At 41.8% G+C, this 19084-nt stretch overlaps 1 protein-coding gene across 1 annotated transcript; it reads left to right on the top strand.

Annotated features, from left to right (window-relative positions):
* Window positions 1-2419: 2419 nt before the first annotated feature.
* On the top strand, window positions 2420-12587 carry LOC134439341 (uncharacterized). Its single transcript, XM_063189249.1, has 14 exons — window positions 2420-2483; window positions 2762-3106; window positions 3342-3683; window positions 3888-3992; window positions 4093-4133; window positions 4320-4417; window positions 6423-6525; window positions 7115-7231; window positions 8996-9046; window positions 9239-9377; window positions 10639-10784; window positions 10896-10989; window positions 12233-12291; window positions 12471-12587. Exons 1-14 carry the CDS (start codon window positions 2420-2422, stop codon window positions 12585-12587), a joined length of 1821 nt encoding a protein of 606 aa, XP_063045319.1.
* The last annotated feature ends 6497 nt before the right edge of the window (window positions 12588-19084 follow it).

Below are 19084 nucleotides of genomic sequence, written 5' to 3'. Positions count from 1 at the left end.
TACTGTGTATTTAATTAACTTAATTTACAGCCTATTTTCCCTTGCTGATAAAGAAATACCAACACATTTAACTATTAGCCTCACTGGTACTGTGTGCAGTGCAAATGAAAAAAATCCCATACAAATGTGTTTGTACTCCGCAATGTATATTATGAATACAGAATGTTATGTCTCACATGTGTACATGTCATTTAAAAATGTAAACTGAGGGTAGGCCCTACTTGAGAGATATGGCCCTGCTTGGTCTTTTGTTTTGCAAATTCTGTAAAATTCCACGACAGTAATGGTCTCTTCATTTAGTGTGTGTACAGTATCACTTTATCTTCACTTTTGTCGTGTTAACAATTTTGATAGCTGGAATTTTACTGCCTGTGTAATTTAAAGAAACATATTTTTCAGAAAGGGTACTGTTTAGAGATGCACCGGATCCTGATTTTTAGGATCCTGCCGGATCCGGAACCGGATACCGGATCCTACGAAAGGGTTGAAACGTATAGCCAACTCGTACACGTGGGCCCTTTTAATTACGTTGGCGCAAACTGTTTTTAAGACTCATTGGCTTACTGCCACACTGCCTTCAACGGCCACTTCCAAAGGGCTTTCACTCCATGCAGTGAATGGGGTTGTGAAAGACTGACTGAAAAGCCTAGGCTACATAAAAAGTAGACATCCTGATTTTTAGGTAACTGCCGGATACCGGATCCACTGCTTAAGATCCTGATAGTCTGAAAAACCCTATTATCCTGCCGGATCCGGAACCGGATCTTGGATCCTGTACATCTCTAGTACTGTTGCATGAAAATAAAAATCATTAAACAGCAACACAGAAAATTCTGTATACCCAAAGAAGCTTTTAAAGTTCCCCAAAGAACCTAAATGTACTCCAGGAAACCCGTGTGTGACGAATTGGATTTTGGAATACCCCAAAAGGTTTTCTGGAAGGTTCCTCACAGCACCAAGGAACCCCAATGCTTCTTTGTGGAGCCCTCTGACTGCCACGGTGGAAGAACCTCTAAAGATTCTTTAAGACAGTGTTTCTCAACAGGGGTGCCGCGGAAACGTGGCTGATCAATAAAATGATGTAACATAATACATATTTTCATCTGCCATTTATGCACAAAAAAGTAAATATAGGTCACCCCATGGTCAGCTGCAACTTCAAACGTAGGTCATGTGACGTTTCTAAATGTGTTACTTTTCTAAGCTTGTGTGGTATCGGATGCGATGCCATGTTACGGCTTGTTGGTTTGGGGTGCCTTGAGATTTTTCATGAATTGAAAGGGTGCCTCACCTTAAAAAAGGTTGAGAAACACTGCTATAAGGAACCTTGGTGTTCACTTTGTGAGAACTTCGGAGAGTTCCTCAGAGAAATTAGTTTCCCCCACGATCCAACTGAAGTTTGTCAGAGAAAAGTAGGTATTAATGCTAACATGAGCTTTAAGCATTACGCCTCCCCTAAACAGGCTTGGTCTGCATAAAATGTTTGATGGTGAACAAATTTTGTTTGTCTTGCATTGCATGGGAAATGCACCAGGATTAGAGACATAACACATGCATAACAAAATATACAGTATATCATAAAATAAAATGGAAAAAAACATATATAATACTGTTTATGAGATTGAATACTGCATGTATAATGTATATGTGCTAACAATTCCTCTTAAATAAACATTATCTTAAGCCAAGTTTTTGTTTTAGTTCATCTTTGGTAATATTGTCTATGGCTACTGTTACGTGACAAAACGTTGTCAAATTAAAATCTAATTTATGAAACTGGGGAGTGTGCGGCACTTCTTTCCTCTTGCAAATGTTTTACTGGTTGCCAGCACCTCCTTTTCTGGTGTGCGTTTTGCACCTCCACTCATCAATATTGGCTACTGTACCATTTCTGCAGACGTGCAGACTTCTGAACACTCAACCTCGCCAATGTCTGAAGTGGAAATTCAACAAGTTTCTATTTCTGGGGTATGCTATAGTGGAAAGGTTTATCTCCACCTGTTGCAGTAATGTAGGTCGTTGTAGAGCAGAATACTTAGGCCTATACAGTTTACTGATACATACATAGCAATGACTTCAAAATATTCTGCCATTCAGGTTGATTGCTACAGTGTTTACTCTGTGTTTCGAACATGCAATAGTCAGCAACTTAGTATTACTAACACAAATTCAAGAGTGAGCACTGCCCAACTTTAACCCCAGTAATAAAATCTCACCTACAGATCACCACAAAACGGTTAAAGAGTCAGGTGATTTTGATTTCCTGTACTTCAGGCACTCCGTGCTGACTTAACACTGGTAGAAGACCTTGGTGTGAACTTAATAAATCTCTTCTTTTAGTCATGACCAAAACATTCTGAATTGAAATTGTCCTACAATGTTCTGAACAGGCACAATGATATTTTTACAATCTTGAGCAATGCTGCACCACTGTGGCTTTGCTTTGAAATTCTCACCAACCTCTGATGTAACAGAAAATACATGTAGGCCGTCACTTCATGGAACATAGGGCAGGAAGTACAGTACATCAACAACAAACACTAACCCAGCACAGTTATATAGTGAAGAGGAGAGAGAACGGGACACACACTGTACACAGTACAAACAGTTACAGTGAAGAAGAGTCTTTCACAAATCAGTCATGTGTTGTTTGAGGAGCAGACTTTGGTTTGTCGTGCTGTTTGGGACCATATGTAAGTACCAGAAATCATGATTGTATTTTACAGAATCTGAGACTATTTTAATTCGCTCCCTTGTTAAGGTATTTCTGAAGCGCTGACAATCAATCAGCCTGACACGGTGATTACAGCCCGGCTTGGGGAGCCGGTGACTCTGAACTGCACCTTCTCTAACACTCAGTACGTGTTCTGGTACAAGCAGAGGCCAGGAGATACACTGCAAGTTATGGTCGTGGCACATGTGCGATCAGGCAGTATTGACTTCAAGAGCGGGTTTAGTGCACTCGATTTCAGCATACAGAAGGACGATGGGGCCTTTCACTTGACTATAAAAAATGTTTCCTTTTTGGATGAGGCATCCTATTTCTGTGCCACTAGTGAGCTAACAAAATTAGTGTTTGGAAATGGTACCTTCCTGTCAGTAAATGGTAAGCCTGGAACACATTCTTAATGTTTGTGTGTGTGATAAATGTATCTTTGTGTAACTTTATTTCAAAAACATAGAAGCCACAAAAAAAAAAAACGTTTTAATCATATGAAAAAATATATACTGTTCAATTTGTGTAAATAATATATTTCAGCTATTTACCCACCTACGGTTCAGTCAATTGTTTTGGTTACTAATTGTTTATTTGTATCGATTGCAATTAAAAATGATTTCAGATAACAGAGACCACAGGCTGGAGTTGAAAACACAGATCCACACTCCACAGATCCACCACTCCAGTGACCCAATGATATTAGACTGCACAGTCCTGAGTCAGATGAGTACCGAAGAGCTCAGTATGTTCTGGTTCAGACCCACTTCAGGAGTTTCCCGTCCTGTGAGTATTTACATGGAGAAGAACTGCAGCAGTGCAGCTGAGTCCAAACCTCACACACAGAGCTGTGTCTACAGACTCCCTGTGGAACACTCATCAGGTTCTGGAACATTCTACTGTGCTGTAGCCTCCTATGGACAATTACTGTTTGGGGATGGAGCAATCTCTAACAAGAAAGATAAAGGTATGTCAGTATTAGTACGACTTCAAGATGTCTAGGCTAAATAATTTGAATATTTCCTTTGTTTGCCCCATTTACTATTCAGTTCTAAGTCTGTGCAGCACACAATATTCAGAAATTTTATGGGGATTTTAAATGCAAATTGATCATTTTAAGCAACATTTTTTTCTGAAAATGAAGAGGTTTTAGTGTCTCTATCTCACTTAGAAGCAGTAGCCCAAGACCCTGTGTTTCTCAGCTTGACTGTGGCGTTGGCCCTGTGTGCTGCAGCAGCCTTTTTTCTGGCCTATTTGAAATGCAAAGAAACCAAATGTAAGGACTGTAATGGTAAGACTTAATTACACATAAACTAATTGAAATAGTGCACTAATGGACTTTGTGAAAATAAAATGTTTTCTTAATGTTTCATCAGCTGCATATCAAATATCTTTGGGGACACAATTAAGAAGTCAGGTAAAAACAAATTTATATTTTTAAGTGTTCATTATATATATTTTCTCTCTCTCTCTCTCTCTCTCTCTCTCTCTCTCTCTCTCTCCCCCTGCACATGCATACACAATATATTGAAACACATGCTGACAACTGTTTGAACTAAATCCTGTGAAATGCTAACAAAATATTTTATATCGTGTTGTTCAGGGTGATGAAGAGATGGCGAGCTACGCAGCCCTGCAGTTCACTGAGGGCAGAAGCAGAGGGGGCAGGAAGAAGAGAGGGCCGCCACAGGAGAGTGTGTAGCCTACTCTGGTGCTTTCTCTTCAGTTGCCTTAAGACTTGCAAAGACATACTTTTCAAATGATTTGTTATACAGCATTTGTATCAGACACACTTTTTAAAAGAATAATCTCGTCCCGTGTTTTATGATTCTTTAAATAGATGTCATATAGTGGGCACATATACATTTTCATTAATCAAATAAATTTTAGACATAATCAATATTTTATTCTCTCTGTCTCTTTATTATAAAATTTATGTTTATATTTTTTTGGTCTTTTTATACTTTATTATGGACAGGACGGTATGAGAGGTAGACAGGAAGCGAATGGGGAGAGAGACGGGGAGGGGTCGGTAAAGTAGCCAGGTCGAGAATCGAAGCTGGATCAGCCGCATGGCAGGCGAGTGCCCAGCCGGATGGCCACGGCAGGGCCACAATCTGTTACAGTTTAATAATACTTACAAACAGGGCTTCTGACAGCTTTGGCTGGGCCCAGGACAAAGTAATCTGAAAGGGCCCCCCACCCAAAACAAAATGCAATGAGGACCTAATTGTGGGCCCCCTCTCTCCCTGGGCCCGGGACAAGTGACCTGCTTCCCTGCTTACAAATGTCAAAAAGCACTCCTACCTTTACACAGAGGTGTCAAAAGTACATGTAGAAATACATTCATGGAGTAATAGTAACACCAGTACATGATATTACACAGTGGGTGCAACATTTATCCCATCGCACAGATATACTGTGTTGTTACCTAAAAGATGACTGCCTCAAATTCAATCCAACCATCAGCTGATTGTAAGACAAGTACTGAAGTGTTAACTGTAGACTAGATCAACTGAAATCAGCTGTGTTGTGGGTCAGTCTATACGCAAATAGGCCTACTAAATGCCCATCAGCATCAACCCCTGAGAACTGTTGGACACTCTGGGTAATGACCTGTATGCCAGATTACCAGTCTAGGCCTGGTGACTGTATTGCAAATCCAGAATTACATGTCTCTCTGACAGTAAAACTCGCGCCATTAAAGATGTTTTTTTTCCCGAATGTGCAAGTTGAGGTCTCAGAGAAGATACCATTCATTTAATTTTTTTGTCTTTAAAAGAGCTGACATCGTTTTTTGATTATTCAGTATTATTTCAGTATTTTTTAAAAAGTCATCTTTCTTATCTTTTTTATCTACAGAACAACATGGGACATTCCCCTCGGGGATAAAGAAATTTCAAGTCTTTCTTAGAATCAGTATCCCAGTACTATGATATATCAGTACTATCAGTATCTATGATATATGCCAACTTGCGGACTGTTTTCTTGTGAGTAGTCACACCTAAAGTACTCGCTAACCTGTCTTGACTCACACATGAACCATTCTTCCAAAAGCACATTGGTGAGGTCACACATTGATGTTTTCTGAAGAAGACCTGGCTCTCAGTCGCCACTCTAATTTATCCCAAAGCAGTTCAGGTCAAGACTGTTATATCCGTATATCTACTGTATGAAATAAACACACCAGTGTGTTCCCCATAGCCTTTATTCACTGAACCTTTACCACACTCCCGAGCCCCACTTGATGACCACAGCTGTTACGTGATATTACCGCAACACCCCTAATAGGGCAACATTAAAAAAAGTTAAACATGGGGGTGCTGTGTCGCAGCACGCTAAGCCCCCCACATTTGGGCTTGCATGCCCACCCATGGGGACCCCGGTTCGAGTCCGGCCGGGGTCGTTTTCCGATCCTCCCTTGTCTCTCTGTCCCATTCGCTTTCTGTCACCATCTTCGACTATCCTATCAAATAAAGGCATAAAAGCCCCTAATATATATATATATATATATATATATATATATATATATATAAAGTTAAACATTAACCAAACACCACAATTACCCCCCACCCCTTTCGAAACCTGAACAGTGCAAAGAAACCCAACCGCAAACTATGCCCATATTACTACTCAGTTATATAGTCCCCAAAACGGACTGGTGGGGCCCTCAGTCTCTGAGGGCGTGCTGGTTTTTGCTGAGCAGCCCTGTCCGGCGGCTGACTGGGTGGGCCTCTGGGGCCTTACCAGCAGAGCCGCTGCCCCAGGTGTTTGGGCAGATAGGCCCCCAAGTCGCTGCAGTGTCGCCGGTGGGGTAGCGGCTGTGTCGGGTGGTCCCTGGCTGTGCGGCTGCCTCTGGAGGAATGGTTGCCACAGTTGCAAAGGGCCCGGTCAGCCTGATGAGGCCTACTGCTTGTGGTTGGGAGAGCTCGGGTGGCGGATGGGTTGGGAGGGGGTGGCGAACCAGTGTAAGCGGTTAGCGTGCCAGTGAGTCCCATCGCTCCCAGATGCTTCTCCACCTGGAGTGGCTCCGACCAGTGTGACTGCAGCTTGTTTTTGCGATGGAAATGTTTGACCCTAACCCAGTCCCTAGGTCATGTACCACCAGCAGGTAGCGTGCATGCGCGGGTGCCCAGTGCAGTTCCCCACAGAGGTCTACCTGGAGGTGTTACCACGGTGCTGACGGCCAGGGGGTTGGGGTGAGTGGTGCAGTAGCCGGCTGGCCTCCTGATGCACTCAGGAGGCAGCAGGCACAGTTGCGGACCAAGTCCTTTACATCAGTGTCTATGCGGGGCCATCAGACTGTGTCCCGACAACGCTGCTTTATCTTAACCACACACAGGTGTCCTTCATGTGCCATGTGTAGCACTCTTGCCCTGAGTGACTCTGGGACCACAGCCCGATGCCCCCATGCGAGGCACACTGACCCCCAGCAGGAGAGCTCATCCCTATAGCGATAGTAGGAAAGCAGTGCATCGTCCAACCGTTCTGGGCGCAGGCTCGGAGAGCAGTGAGGTAAGGCTGGGCGATATGGAGAAAAAAACATATCTTGATATATTTTCTCTATATCTCGATATACGATATATATATATATCTCGAATTTTCAATTTCCCCCAAAAAATAAAATAAAAAATAATTACAAAAATTAAAACAAAAAAAACCCTTTGTTTTAATAGTTTAGACAACTGACATCATATATAATACATATCTTATTGATATGCCTACTATTATGAATAACATTACATTAAAATAATATAATATTAATATATAGGCCTCACATCATGACAAGTTGCTTTAAATGTAAATGTTCCACATGCGACTATTGATGAATATGCAGTGAATTATTGCTCACACAGTTGAGTGTTTTCACTGTTTTTATGGTAGATGTTGAGCCAAAACCTCAACTCAATTAGCCAGTACCTGTTGACCCGGCACTTCAGGGGTTAATTTAAAACTCATGTCACGCTGCTCCAAATAAACAGCAGCCTCACACAAACCCTGCAGGAAAGGAACCCTTTCTCTCTCACCCCCTCCCAGGCAGTTTCACAAGAAGGGTTCACAAAGCAGTGAAAAATAATGTCACTTGTGCAAAGTGCATACAGTGCAACATGATACTATTCCAACTGTAAGATAAAGTTCTAAATAAAAATCCTAAGTAATTGCTAATGCTAACCGCTATCAATTTAGATTGGAGATGTTTCCGCCCTTTCCCATGCATGTTTTCAAACACCTATTGCAAACTATTGCATCTGTGTTTGTTAGACGTCCTTCCTCATTTGTGGTTAAGCTAAATTGCCATATTGCACTTTGGATGCAGCAGCTATTCTCCTCTCCTGCTTATCTCTCTGCTTTTGTTACAATGCAACGTCAAGTGGTGAGTTTGAGGTACTGTTGCATGTAGGTTACTTTTTGTCTCGTTCGCCTCTATTATTGCCATATTATCACCCGGTGAGCCGACGGAACGTCTTCTGATGGCTGAGCAGGTGTCCATTATTCCCCGAGAGCAGGACACCTACGATGTCATGCGGGCGTCTAAGTTGTTTAGAACTGCCGTTACTAATTCTAAACTCGAGGTTGCTATGGCCAAGACCCCGTCGTTAATTCTATCGCATTTAGTTGTCAAGCCAAGAGCCAGTCGTTTCGCATTTGGTTGTCAAGTGAAAAACCCTGTCATTCGTTCTATCGCATTTGGTTGTCAAGTAGCCCCAATATTCTATGTGCGTCTCCGATAGAGACGTGTCTCACTAGATTAGGAAGTGGTGCCCATATCAACGAACTAAGCGCAGTGGTGAATCTACTTCTCACAAAGCCTTAGATCAACATATTAATAAAGTAACACTTAAATGCTGGTAACCGGGTGATAAGCGGAATAACGACCTTCGAGGTGTCCCGATATCAAGGGAAAATGGACTTGGCTGCGCCGTTGGGCTGTTAGAACGCTCTGCCTCGTTCATTAATTCCCTTGATATCGGGACACCTCGTCATCCGTTATTCCTTACGTAACTCACACACGGAACACACACAGGCAGAGTAAAAGCATGCACTGGTTCAAGAGCGATAAATGCGATATATCAAAATCTATTTCGAGATGTTGTTCCTTCTCGATATATCTTAAATCTCGATATATCAACCACCCCTACAATAAGGGTGCTGTCCTCGGCCGAGGCCTGCTGCAGTTCCCCCAGGGTGACAACGGATCTTAGGGGCCCATGCAGGATGTGAAACCAGTCTTCGTCGTCTTTTATGTCAGCTGGCCCCTCCCTTATCTCCTTTGTCAAGGAGATCGCTCTGGACAAGAGGTCGGCCAATGTGCAGCTGCAAGCTGAATTTGTACTGATTCAGTCGGTCGGCCCATCTGTGTATTCTCAAAGGCCTGTGGCTTGAGACTTTGGTCACCAGCAGCGTCAGTGCCTGATGATCGGTACAAATGGTGAACGCTCGGTAGACAGACTTGCCAGTGTTCGCAAGCCCACAGACAGGCCAGTGCCTCCCCCTGCCCCACGGAGTACTTGTGTTCTGCAGGCTTCAGTGCCTGAGGGGCAAAACCGACTGGGCGTTCCGGGCTTTTGGCCAGCTAGATCAAGGGTGCATAATCGCGGAGGCAGTATGCCGATCCTTGCAAAGATCATCAACGGAGATCAGCAATTGCAGGAGTTGCACGGTCCCTCTGCAATCACGTTGATCCCGCTATTATTTAAGACCATGTGAACCCATCTTTCCTGACATTTTTTGATCTGATGGCACATTTAAGACCTGGGTAGACACTGATGCAGACTATTTGCGAACTGACAATAATGTTGGCCTACATGTTCACAAAACAAATACACAAGAATAAATCAGCATAACCGAAACGAAACTGTGGTGGTGCTGCCCCCACAATTCATAATCCTACAACTAGAGATGCACCGGAACCTGATTTTTAGGATTCTGCCGGATACCGGATCCACTGCTTAAGATCCTGCTGGATCCGGAACTGGATACTGGATCCTACAAAAGGGTTGAAACATATAGTTTACTCGCACACATGGGCCCTTTTTATTACGTTGGCTCAAACTATTTTTTAGACTCATTGGATTATTGCCACACTGCCTGCAATGGCCGCTTCCAAAGGGCTTTCACTCCATGCAGTGATCAGGGTTGTGAAAGACTGACTGAAAAGCCTAGGCTAGAGATGCACCAGACCCTGATTTTTAGGTAACATGCCGGATACCGGATCCACTGCTTAAGATCCTGCCGGACCCGGATCCTGTGAAAAACCCTATTATCCTGCTGGATCCGGAACCGGATCCGGTGCATCTCTACCTACAACAGTATCATCTTTTTTTAAGGAGAACATGATAAACCCATATGGTGTTTTTTAATGTCAAAAGGACATAAACAACAAAACCCACGTTCCGATTTTTTTTGTAAACTGTGCCCTTTATTGGTGTTCACAGTTTCTTTTTGTGTAATTAATAAAGATGACAGACTGATTCATGAACACGTTACGTTTTTTTTCCCCTCAGGCTGTATTGTTCATCACACAATCTGTTGTCTAAAGAGACTGCTACCGCAGAAACTCAAGCTCAAAGGCGGAGCTTAGTTCTTTAATGTGAACGTGGAAGGCCATTTAACAGGAAATGGTCTTTCTGTTTTGTGTTTGGCAGTCTGAAATCATTTGATCTTGAGAGATGAACAGCGTGGTGACATGTTAAGCTGCGTGTTAACTGGACATTTTTCATGTGCAAGAATGATTCCCGTTTTTATCGTCATTCTTTTTCCAATGTATACACGTAAGTTAATTTACAGGCATATCAATATACATTACCTATCACTTGTGATTACTCTTGTGTACTCTTCTTGGTTATTTCATATAAATGGTTGAGGTAATAATGTGTAAGTAGACAGAATGTAACTGCTCTTTTTATTAACCTATTTTCTAGATGCAACAATTGAAGTTGTCCAGCTGAACAGAGTGCAGGAAGCAGAACCTGGAGGAACAGCGACTTTGCCATGCTTTGACCCTGCGTCTAAAAGTGACAATTTGAGTTGGTACAAGCAGACATTGGGATTGAAGCCTGAACCAGTCGTTAGATGTCGCAGAACCCTTACCACATGGAATACACCGTTTTTAAATCAATCTAAAAGTGGACATATTGCAGTCCATAACTCTGAGGGATCCTGTAATCTTACCCTGAAGAACATCACAGTGTCGGATGAAGCAACATATTACTGCACTCTCACAGTTATGAATGAGCTGCACTTTGAAAATGGAACATTCCTGACTTTGAAAGGTATATGACTTTCACTACCTGAGTGAATACAGCCGCCTAAATCACTGTGAAATGAACAAAGCAATTCGGTTGAATTAATGGCCTCTTTTTAATCCCTACAGGACTAAGGCAGTCTACTGTTGGCAACAAGAGTCATGTAGAATTCTTCTGTAATGTAGCTAATTGTGGAGATGTAAACAGAGGAAACAACACTGAAGAACATTTGAAAGAAGGTAGGCCTACATGTTCATCATTATACTTAGACAGGATAACTTAACTCTAATAAGAGCGTACAACAAAGATATTCATACAATATGTGACTAGCCACAAAAAATCAGGCATATTGAGATAGGCTAATCATATGTTCTGATAGTGCAGATTCTAAGGTTCACAACAATATCTTATACATGGGGAATCTGGTAATATCTGATGAATTTGTGGCCATTTGTTGCGTTCACTTCTTAGTGTAGAAAACAGAAATCAGCACGGAAACATGCCATGAGAACAAGTCATGAAGAGACATGAAATTAGCACTTCTAAAGACAAAATGTTAGCTTTTAGATAAACCAACCTTTTTTCTGAGGCATAGTTGGTTCTTCAAGCTTCTTCTGCATTCTGCAAAAAAGAAAGAGAGGAAAAAAAGAAAATCACAAAATAAAAATGTATAAATAGCTAGTATCTTAAATACAGTTTTGCTCTCAGAGACATAAGAGAAATCCAGTTATATATGCATTGCTTACAATAAACTGACAACATGAGTCTGCCTTTAATGATAGGCCTATACATTATTTTTTAAAAGACACAGCATCACATTTATAAAATAATAAATGTCAATATAATATGTGTGTGTGCCGATAAAATTCATTAAATGTCATGTATTCTTAATTATTGCACATTTGGCTGGTGCCAAGAACCATCTAGTGTAATTAGAGACTTGGAATCACCAGTAAATCATTTCAGAAACATCCAGTGGATGAATGGACGGTTGTTGAGTGGGCATGACAAACATTGCATGATTTTGTTTTTACTTATTCTGTTCTAGAGCAATCTTTGGATCCTCTCCATTTTGGGCTGATTGCGCTCTTGGGGCTGTGTCTTCTGGTCATATCTTATTTGGTCTACTTAATATACCAGCACAGGAGAAAACAATATAAAGGTACAACAAATGGTATATCATTCCTTAGACTATCTTGTGATTTTGTCAATATTTAAATATGTACATACAGTACATCTGTTAACAGTACCATTTGTCTCTTTATTTAAGCTGCAAGTTCTAAGCCTTCAGACTCGGGTCAATCAGTTCAAAGGCAAACATCTACTCAGGTATTTGCATTGATGATTCAGTGTCTGTTGTGTGATCAACAATTTTCTTTTGATTAAATTACAATCTTCTTTAGGTACAGTATAAAGCAAATTCAGCATGCTTGTTTACGTTTCAAACTCTACCGTTATATCGTCCGTGCCTATCCAAAGAACTAACTTGTGCTTTTCTGTTTGTCCAGGATGCTGATGAGCTGGTTAACTATGCAGCCTTGAACTTCTCAGAGAAGAGAGCGAAAAGAGAGAGGAAGAAGAGAGAGCTTCCCCATGAGGATACATACGCCCGTGTTCGCTGTTAAGGAATGAGAGACGCTCAAACTGTCATAGGCTCAAACAAATGTAGTATATATTGAAGTTATGGCTTTTCCTGTAGTTGTGTGTATATTTTTCAATGGAATTGTGATGTTCTTTGTTATCAAATCTGGGCCAGCAATCAGCTGGCAGCTTAAAGAATTACACTTGCCGACGGTGTCCGGTATCAGTCCAACACGGTTAGAATACATGTAAACAGATCATGCCTTGCACACAGGAGCGCGGTGTAAGTGCGGTGCATGTCCGTCCCGACCAGACATGTCCATGTTGCTCCTTGAAAATAGAACTCGAGTCTATTTTCCTGCGCGGACGTCCGCGTTCAATGAGCGGGCTCCATTGAAAATGAATGGCTGCTGCCAGCAGATAGATCATGGGGGGGTCATCCCTATGTTCCCCGGGTCCTATGTTCCCCGTAACTGGGGAACTTCGTACCCTTTTTCCAAAAAAGGGTTCTATGTTCCCCACTGCAATAAGTAGACTGCTGTCGCATGGCAAAGCGCAGGTTGTTGTTGATCTCTGACAGGTTAGGTTTAGGGATAGTTTTGGTCAGGGCACAAATTCAAAATTTAGAAACACTGCATTACTGAAAGGTTAGGTTTAGGATGGTTTTGGGAAGGGCACAATTTGAAAACTCGGAAACATACAATGCGAGGAACATAGAACCCTTTGTTAGAAAAAGGCTCCTAAGTTCCCTGGTCCCTAACAAAAAGACAGGGGAACATAGGACCTGGGAAACATAGATACGCTCCCGAACGTGGACGCTCACTGTGCAGTGTGCAAGGCAGCCCAAACCTCTCGAACTTGCAATGCTCGCAGACACGTTCAGCAAACGCGCATATGTTGGTGTGCATGTACCGTGAGGGTTACAGGTTGAACTGACAGACAGGTTTGCCTGTCCAACGCTCTTTTACATCTTCCTCCATGACCTCGCTGGTGTCTTGAGGACAATGGTGCTGTCCCCCCCCTGCTTCACTGAGAACTCTGTTTTCATGCCAGCCCTTGCCCACATGTGTGGTTATATGAAGATTCAAATAGTCAAAAATTAAAAAAGCTTTATTGTATATGTTGCCATATTAAAAAATTGTCTTGAAGGAGGATGGCGTTGATCTTCCTTTCCACTGCCTATACAGATTCTTCAGCTCTTTCTGGTGAATGCCTATCAGCTTGTATGCTTACTCATTCTATTTATTTTAAATTATTTGTGATGTGGCATGTGATGATGTTCACACCACACCACATCTTAAAGGGTTTATGAAACGAAAACAAACGGTCATTCCCATTAAAGCCTTGTTTTTTCTGATAGCATCGATGAGACTTTGAACCCAATCATCCTGGAGGAACTTGTGAAAATGGCAACACAAAGTGTGAATTCTGTGAAATTTGGTTTCACTAATGAGCTGGGCTGTGATGTCATAGAGGAAAGTCCCTGGTTTGCTAGTATGGTGATCTGAGAAAACAACACACATTTGATGGACCCACATCTTATAAAGGAACCAAAATTCTGATACAAACATCAGCATGTCGAAAAACCACACATCCAACCTCATGAGAAAAAAAAAACAGCAGCACAAATCTATTTCAGAGGCACTGATACATCTGCAGAAAGTGACATGTCTGACAGGCGAAGTGACGATTGTTGACATAGCCTGACAGTTCGTTTTGTTTATGGTTACGGACAGTTGCTAAGGGCGCTTTGCCATGACCCAAAGATGACGTGGCGTGTGTATTTGTTGACAAATGGGGGGCATTTTGATTCAATTGCGCAATATAGTGTGATTGAAATGCATGTACATGCAAAAATATCATCAACTAGAGAAAAAACGGAGGTATTAGGCTGTTGGAAAAACACCCTAGATAGCCTGAGTCCTCAACATATCTTTAGCGTTTATCATTATTATTATTTTTGTGCTCAAAGTCACAGGCGTCGCGTGTCCCTCAGCCTGACTCTGAGGACGAGGTGTGTTCAAACGTCAGCCACACGTGCACCACAATACTAAAAACAAACAATCAAACGCTTCAAAGTAGGCCTACGCTATATGCATCTCCGTTTATTCGCTAAGCAGTAGCCCAGTCTGTGAGTTGGCTGTCCTCAACCGAGAGCACCACGGAGGCTGAAGCGCGGATATCCTCCCAAAACCAATTTATTGACCAGTTGATTGGCAATCAACAAAAAGTGCATATCCCGAGAGCCTTCGCATCGGTTTGGCATGTAATGTGCATTACCCTTTCCTGAAAACAACATACAAAGCAGATGGACAAGGTAAAACGAGTAGCCTAAAGCAAAGCAGTGCACTCACCTGTCTTTGTCCCCAAGCAGTTAGGCTACAGGGGCAGTTTCAGTCTGCACACCGGCGATGTCAATTGTTGGAACTGCTTGAGGCAATAGCATTCTCTTCAGTCCAACCATGCCCGCGATCTCCACATTTGTGGTGAAGCACAAGGGGTGGAAATGTGCCGAGCACAACAGTGACCACGAGCTTGCTTCAAAACCACGCCGGTGCCTGCGTACGAATTGGATCCACAGAGCCCTTGTTTTAGCCTTCTCCTTGTCGGCCACAGTTCCATCATTCTTCACAGAAGGGAACGTGTGCAAAGATATTCCTTCTGTCAAGTAGCCATTTTTGCAGCTGGCACCGTTCAGCCCTCCAGCAACACACTGCTTGACACTGCGCTTTGTTTTGGTACTAGCCGCCATTGATCTGAACAAGGTGGAATGAGGTGAACTTTCCCCTTCTATGTCACGCATATCATTTGCATAAAATTTGCATGTCACGAAAAAAAGTAAACATAACACTTTTTGGGAACGTTTTAACATGACTTTTAGGACAAAATATCACCCAGACAATATCCCATTTTATTCACAAGGCTTAGAACTTTCAGAATCTGTCCTGGAAATGGTCAAATTCCTTTAGTTTGTTTTCGTTTCATAAACCCTTTAACACTAGAACTACCAGGATTTTTCTGCCTACCTAGAAGTACCAGAGAGGGGTCATTTGACCCTGCGGCTTTTACCTAATACACTAATCACTCATTTTGTTATGGTAATGAGGCTGTTAGGGGCCATGTGTGGGTGAGGGGTTAGGGGGTCACACCTTACAGTGCTAACAGCCAAGACAAACAGGGACAGGCAGCTTCTTCCCAAGGGCTGTCAGCCTCCAAAATCACCACAGGTAAATAGCAACTTGCATGAAGATATCAGCAGCAAAGACAGATAGCACAGTTTGACGGACAGTGTGTTACAGTTTTTCTCCATTGGTTTGGCTCATTTCTTGAAACTGAGATGTCATTCTCAAAACATGGACAAATCCCAAAACTAATTTGCAGTTCCTCACAACAGAATGGCATTTATCATTGCTTTCATCAAATTTCAAATGCTTTTGTACATGTCTCAAACATTTAGTACATCCTTGCAAATGGCTATGTACCCTACAGTTAACACAATCAGCTTACAGTTAGTAGAATTTTCAAATGAATGTACCTTGCTGATCTATCCCAATTGGTTGATTCTCAGTGTAATGGTTGTCCTGAAAACATGTCAGCACATTTTCTTCATACAAGTCATCAATGAACGTGTGAATGTCCCATGTGATCATGACGAATCATATGACTGCAACCAGATAATGGTTGAATAACAGTTTTTCTCCATTGGTTTGGCTCATTTCTTGAAACTGAGATGACATTCCTATAACCATTGGGTCATTTGGCCAAACATTCTTACACTTCTGCACAACAGGTCAGATAACTAGCAAAATGTCATATACCTCCCAAAACACCTCATTCTTGCATCAGCACTAAACCGTCTCACATATAAATAGTCAGTACCATCAAAATGGCATAGATCCTTCTCAATTGCTTTGGCTCATTTGCATTCATTTAGTACTTCTGTCAAAATAAACTGGATGGTTCAGCATAACTACATGGATCCTCATCACTCGCTCATATCACCCCAAAAACAGTTTACCCATGTGTCAAAACTACATTTCTTCCCCACATATATCATCAGTACCCCCAAAATACATTGTCCCTTTGCCATTGTGTAAGCACTGCCAGTCAAAATGGTTAGGTGTTTTATCTACATTCAGCTAACAGATTTCGACTATGTATAAAAATGAAAAAGTGAGTGAAACCATTGAAGTTTGACAACACAGATAATTTACCAAGGACATTTATCAGTAACTTTCTTTACTGTAAATTCATATACAGAAAGTAATGCCCATATATCACAGGTTTCTCATGGGTTTGGCTCATTTATCAAAACAGAGATAACATTCTCAAAATAACATGGACAAATGCCAAAGCAACTAGCAATTGTTCAAAACAGAATGTCGTTTGAAAAAATGTCATGAAATTAGCCAAATAACAGGAAACTGTAGTATACACGGTTGTAAAATTATTTATCTAGTTTAACTTTAACTAGTAAAGTTACAATACCATCTGACCTGTTGAACACTGTCATGAATTTACTATGTAATGAAATTCTTAAAATATTATGTCCTTGACTGTTTTGGGAATTGCGTAGACCACTTTGCATATGATGACTTACACAATGAAATAATGCTGACGTGTTTTGGAGAGGGCAACCATTAGACTGAGAATTGTCTAATTCGTTTAGATAAGTGCTAAATGTATGCTGAATGTGTCAACTGAAGGGTATTTGTACATATCCATCTGCAGAGATGTACTAAACATTTGAGACATGTACAAAGCATTTGATATCTGATGAAAGCAATGAAAAATGCCATTCTGTTTTGGGAAATTGCAAGTTGGTTTGGGGATTTGTCCATGTTGTTTTGAGAATGTCATCTCAGTTTCGAGAAATTAGCCAAACCAATCGAGAAAAACTGTAATGTTTTTCTCCAAACGTTTTTAGCCAAACCAATCGAGAAAATCGATTACTGTAACGTTTTTCTCCCATGCCATGTGACCATAACGACTCATGTGAATGCAACCTGGCAATTGTTAGATGGATAAATACCAGTGCATGTGGACTACTGCTTCATTTCCCTCAAGAATTGTGTGGTGAAAGAAGCTCCTCTCCAAGGAATGAAGATGCAGAGATACAGCACTCAACAGGCATTGGAAATGATCCACACACGCACACACACACACACACACACAGACACTCACACACACACACACACACACACACACACACACACACACACACACACACACACACACACACACACACTCTGTGTCTAAAGTGACAGCTGTGAGCTGCTAACAGCCACATTTCCACAACAAAAGGAGTGTCCGCAGGGGGTCCAAAGGGTCAAATGACCCTCTTGTGGGGCTTTTAGGTAAAAAGGTCAATTGACCCCTCCGTGGTAGTTCTAGTGTTAAAGGGGCACAATGTAGGATTATGTAGTTTGTGTGGTAGGCTTGGGCGATGTCCCCCTAATTGGCAGCTGACGATGTTTACAGTGAGACGATGCGATGGACGATGACATGGGGGGGGGGGGATTAATATTATTTTTTTAATTAGGCCTATGCTTTTTCTATTATATATTTCGTTTTTTTGTCTTTCACCAAGCTATTATTTTAATATATTTGCTTTAAGAGTAGGCCTAAGTCAAATATATAAACAGTTTTAAAATTCTTACCAAAAAAATGTTTAAACCTCCTCCAGCTGCGCTACTCTGTCTGCAACAGAGATGGTCGCTCTGCTGTCTGTGAGAGCGACTCTCCCCCTCCGACCCCTCCCCCTTGTCTCTCGTGTCACCATCAGCTTCAAGCTCTACTGCGTGGAAACTTATTTTCAATAAATTTCACGATATAGCCTAGCCTACTAATGTAGCTTACCGCAGGCTGCTACTAGAGTGTGTTATTTATCGGTGTAGTAGTTATATTTCAATATGAACTGTGTCACTGCGTTTTTGCATAATCCATAACTTTAGCCATACAGTGCAGGGAAGCCCAGAATGTTTGTCAAATGGAAGAGATGATAACCCACGCGTGCCCTCTCGAGGTTTTGCTATGGCTTTTATCCCGAGTTAGCAAATTACCCGACACTATACGAATAGGGTGACCACCTGTCCGGACTTCGGCCGGACAACCCCGCCCCTTAACTATCTAACCTAGCGTCCTTGCGCAGTACCCGTGGCTTCAACTGGCTGACTCCCCGCCTTCGTGTCACTCCCCGACTTTGTGTCATTCTAAACAGCAGGCTGAAATCAAGAAGCTGCGCTGCCATCTTACCTCGACTAACTCAGCCGCCAAAAACAGTTTTAGTTGTAAAACAAGATGTTTTGGGAAGGATCTTCGCATTTCATTACACCTACCTCTCCACTCCGATAAAGGAGTCATCAGAACCATTAATTTAACGTTGTATCAGAGACGGTAGAGTATACGATAGGCAATCCCTCCGTTTTGTAGTCTGTATTTATTTCATCTTTTTTCATGCATGCATGATGTGTATAGTAGCCTATTTGATGTACTTTGCTGAAAGTAAAGGACAGGAGTGTGTTTATCAGCAGTGTTTTAA

The sequence above is a fragment of the Engraulis encrasicolus genome, chromosome 22, assembly GCF_034702125.1.
Source record: "Engraulis encrasicolus isolate BLACKSEA-1 chromosome 22, IST_EnEncr_1.0, whole genome shotgun sequence".
In the NCBI taxonomy this organism is placed as follows: Eukaryota; Metazoa; Chordata; class Actinopteri; order Clupeiformes; family Engraulidae; genus Engraulis; species Engraulis encrasicolus.
This window is presented reverse-complemented; position numbering and strand designations above follow the sequence as displayed.

What these genes read in the sequence shown, in the direction of transcription:
- LOC134439341 (XM_063189249.1), top strand. Translation starts at nt 2,420, where the DNA reads ATGCTGCACCACTGTGGCTTTGCTTTGAAATTCTCACCAACCTCTGAT. An exon ending in TACCTTCCTGTCAGTAAATG is followed by an intron (nt 3,107 to 3,341) that starts GTAAGCCTGGAA and finishes AAATGATTTCAG; the next exon opens with ATAACAGAGACCACAGGCTG. An exon ending in CAGGCTCGGAGAGCAGTGAG is followed by an intron (nt 7,232 to 8,995) that starts GTAAGGCTGGGC and finishes TCCTTTGTCAAG; the next exon opens with GAGATCGCTCTGGACAAGAG.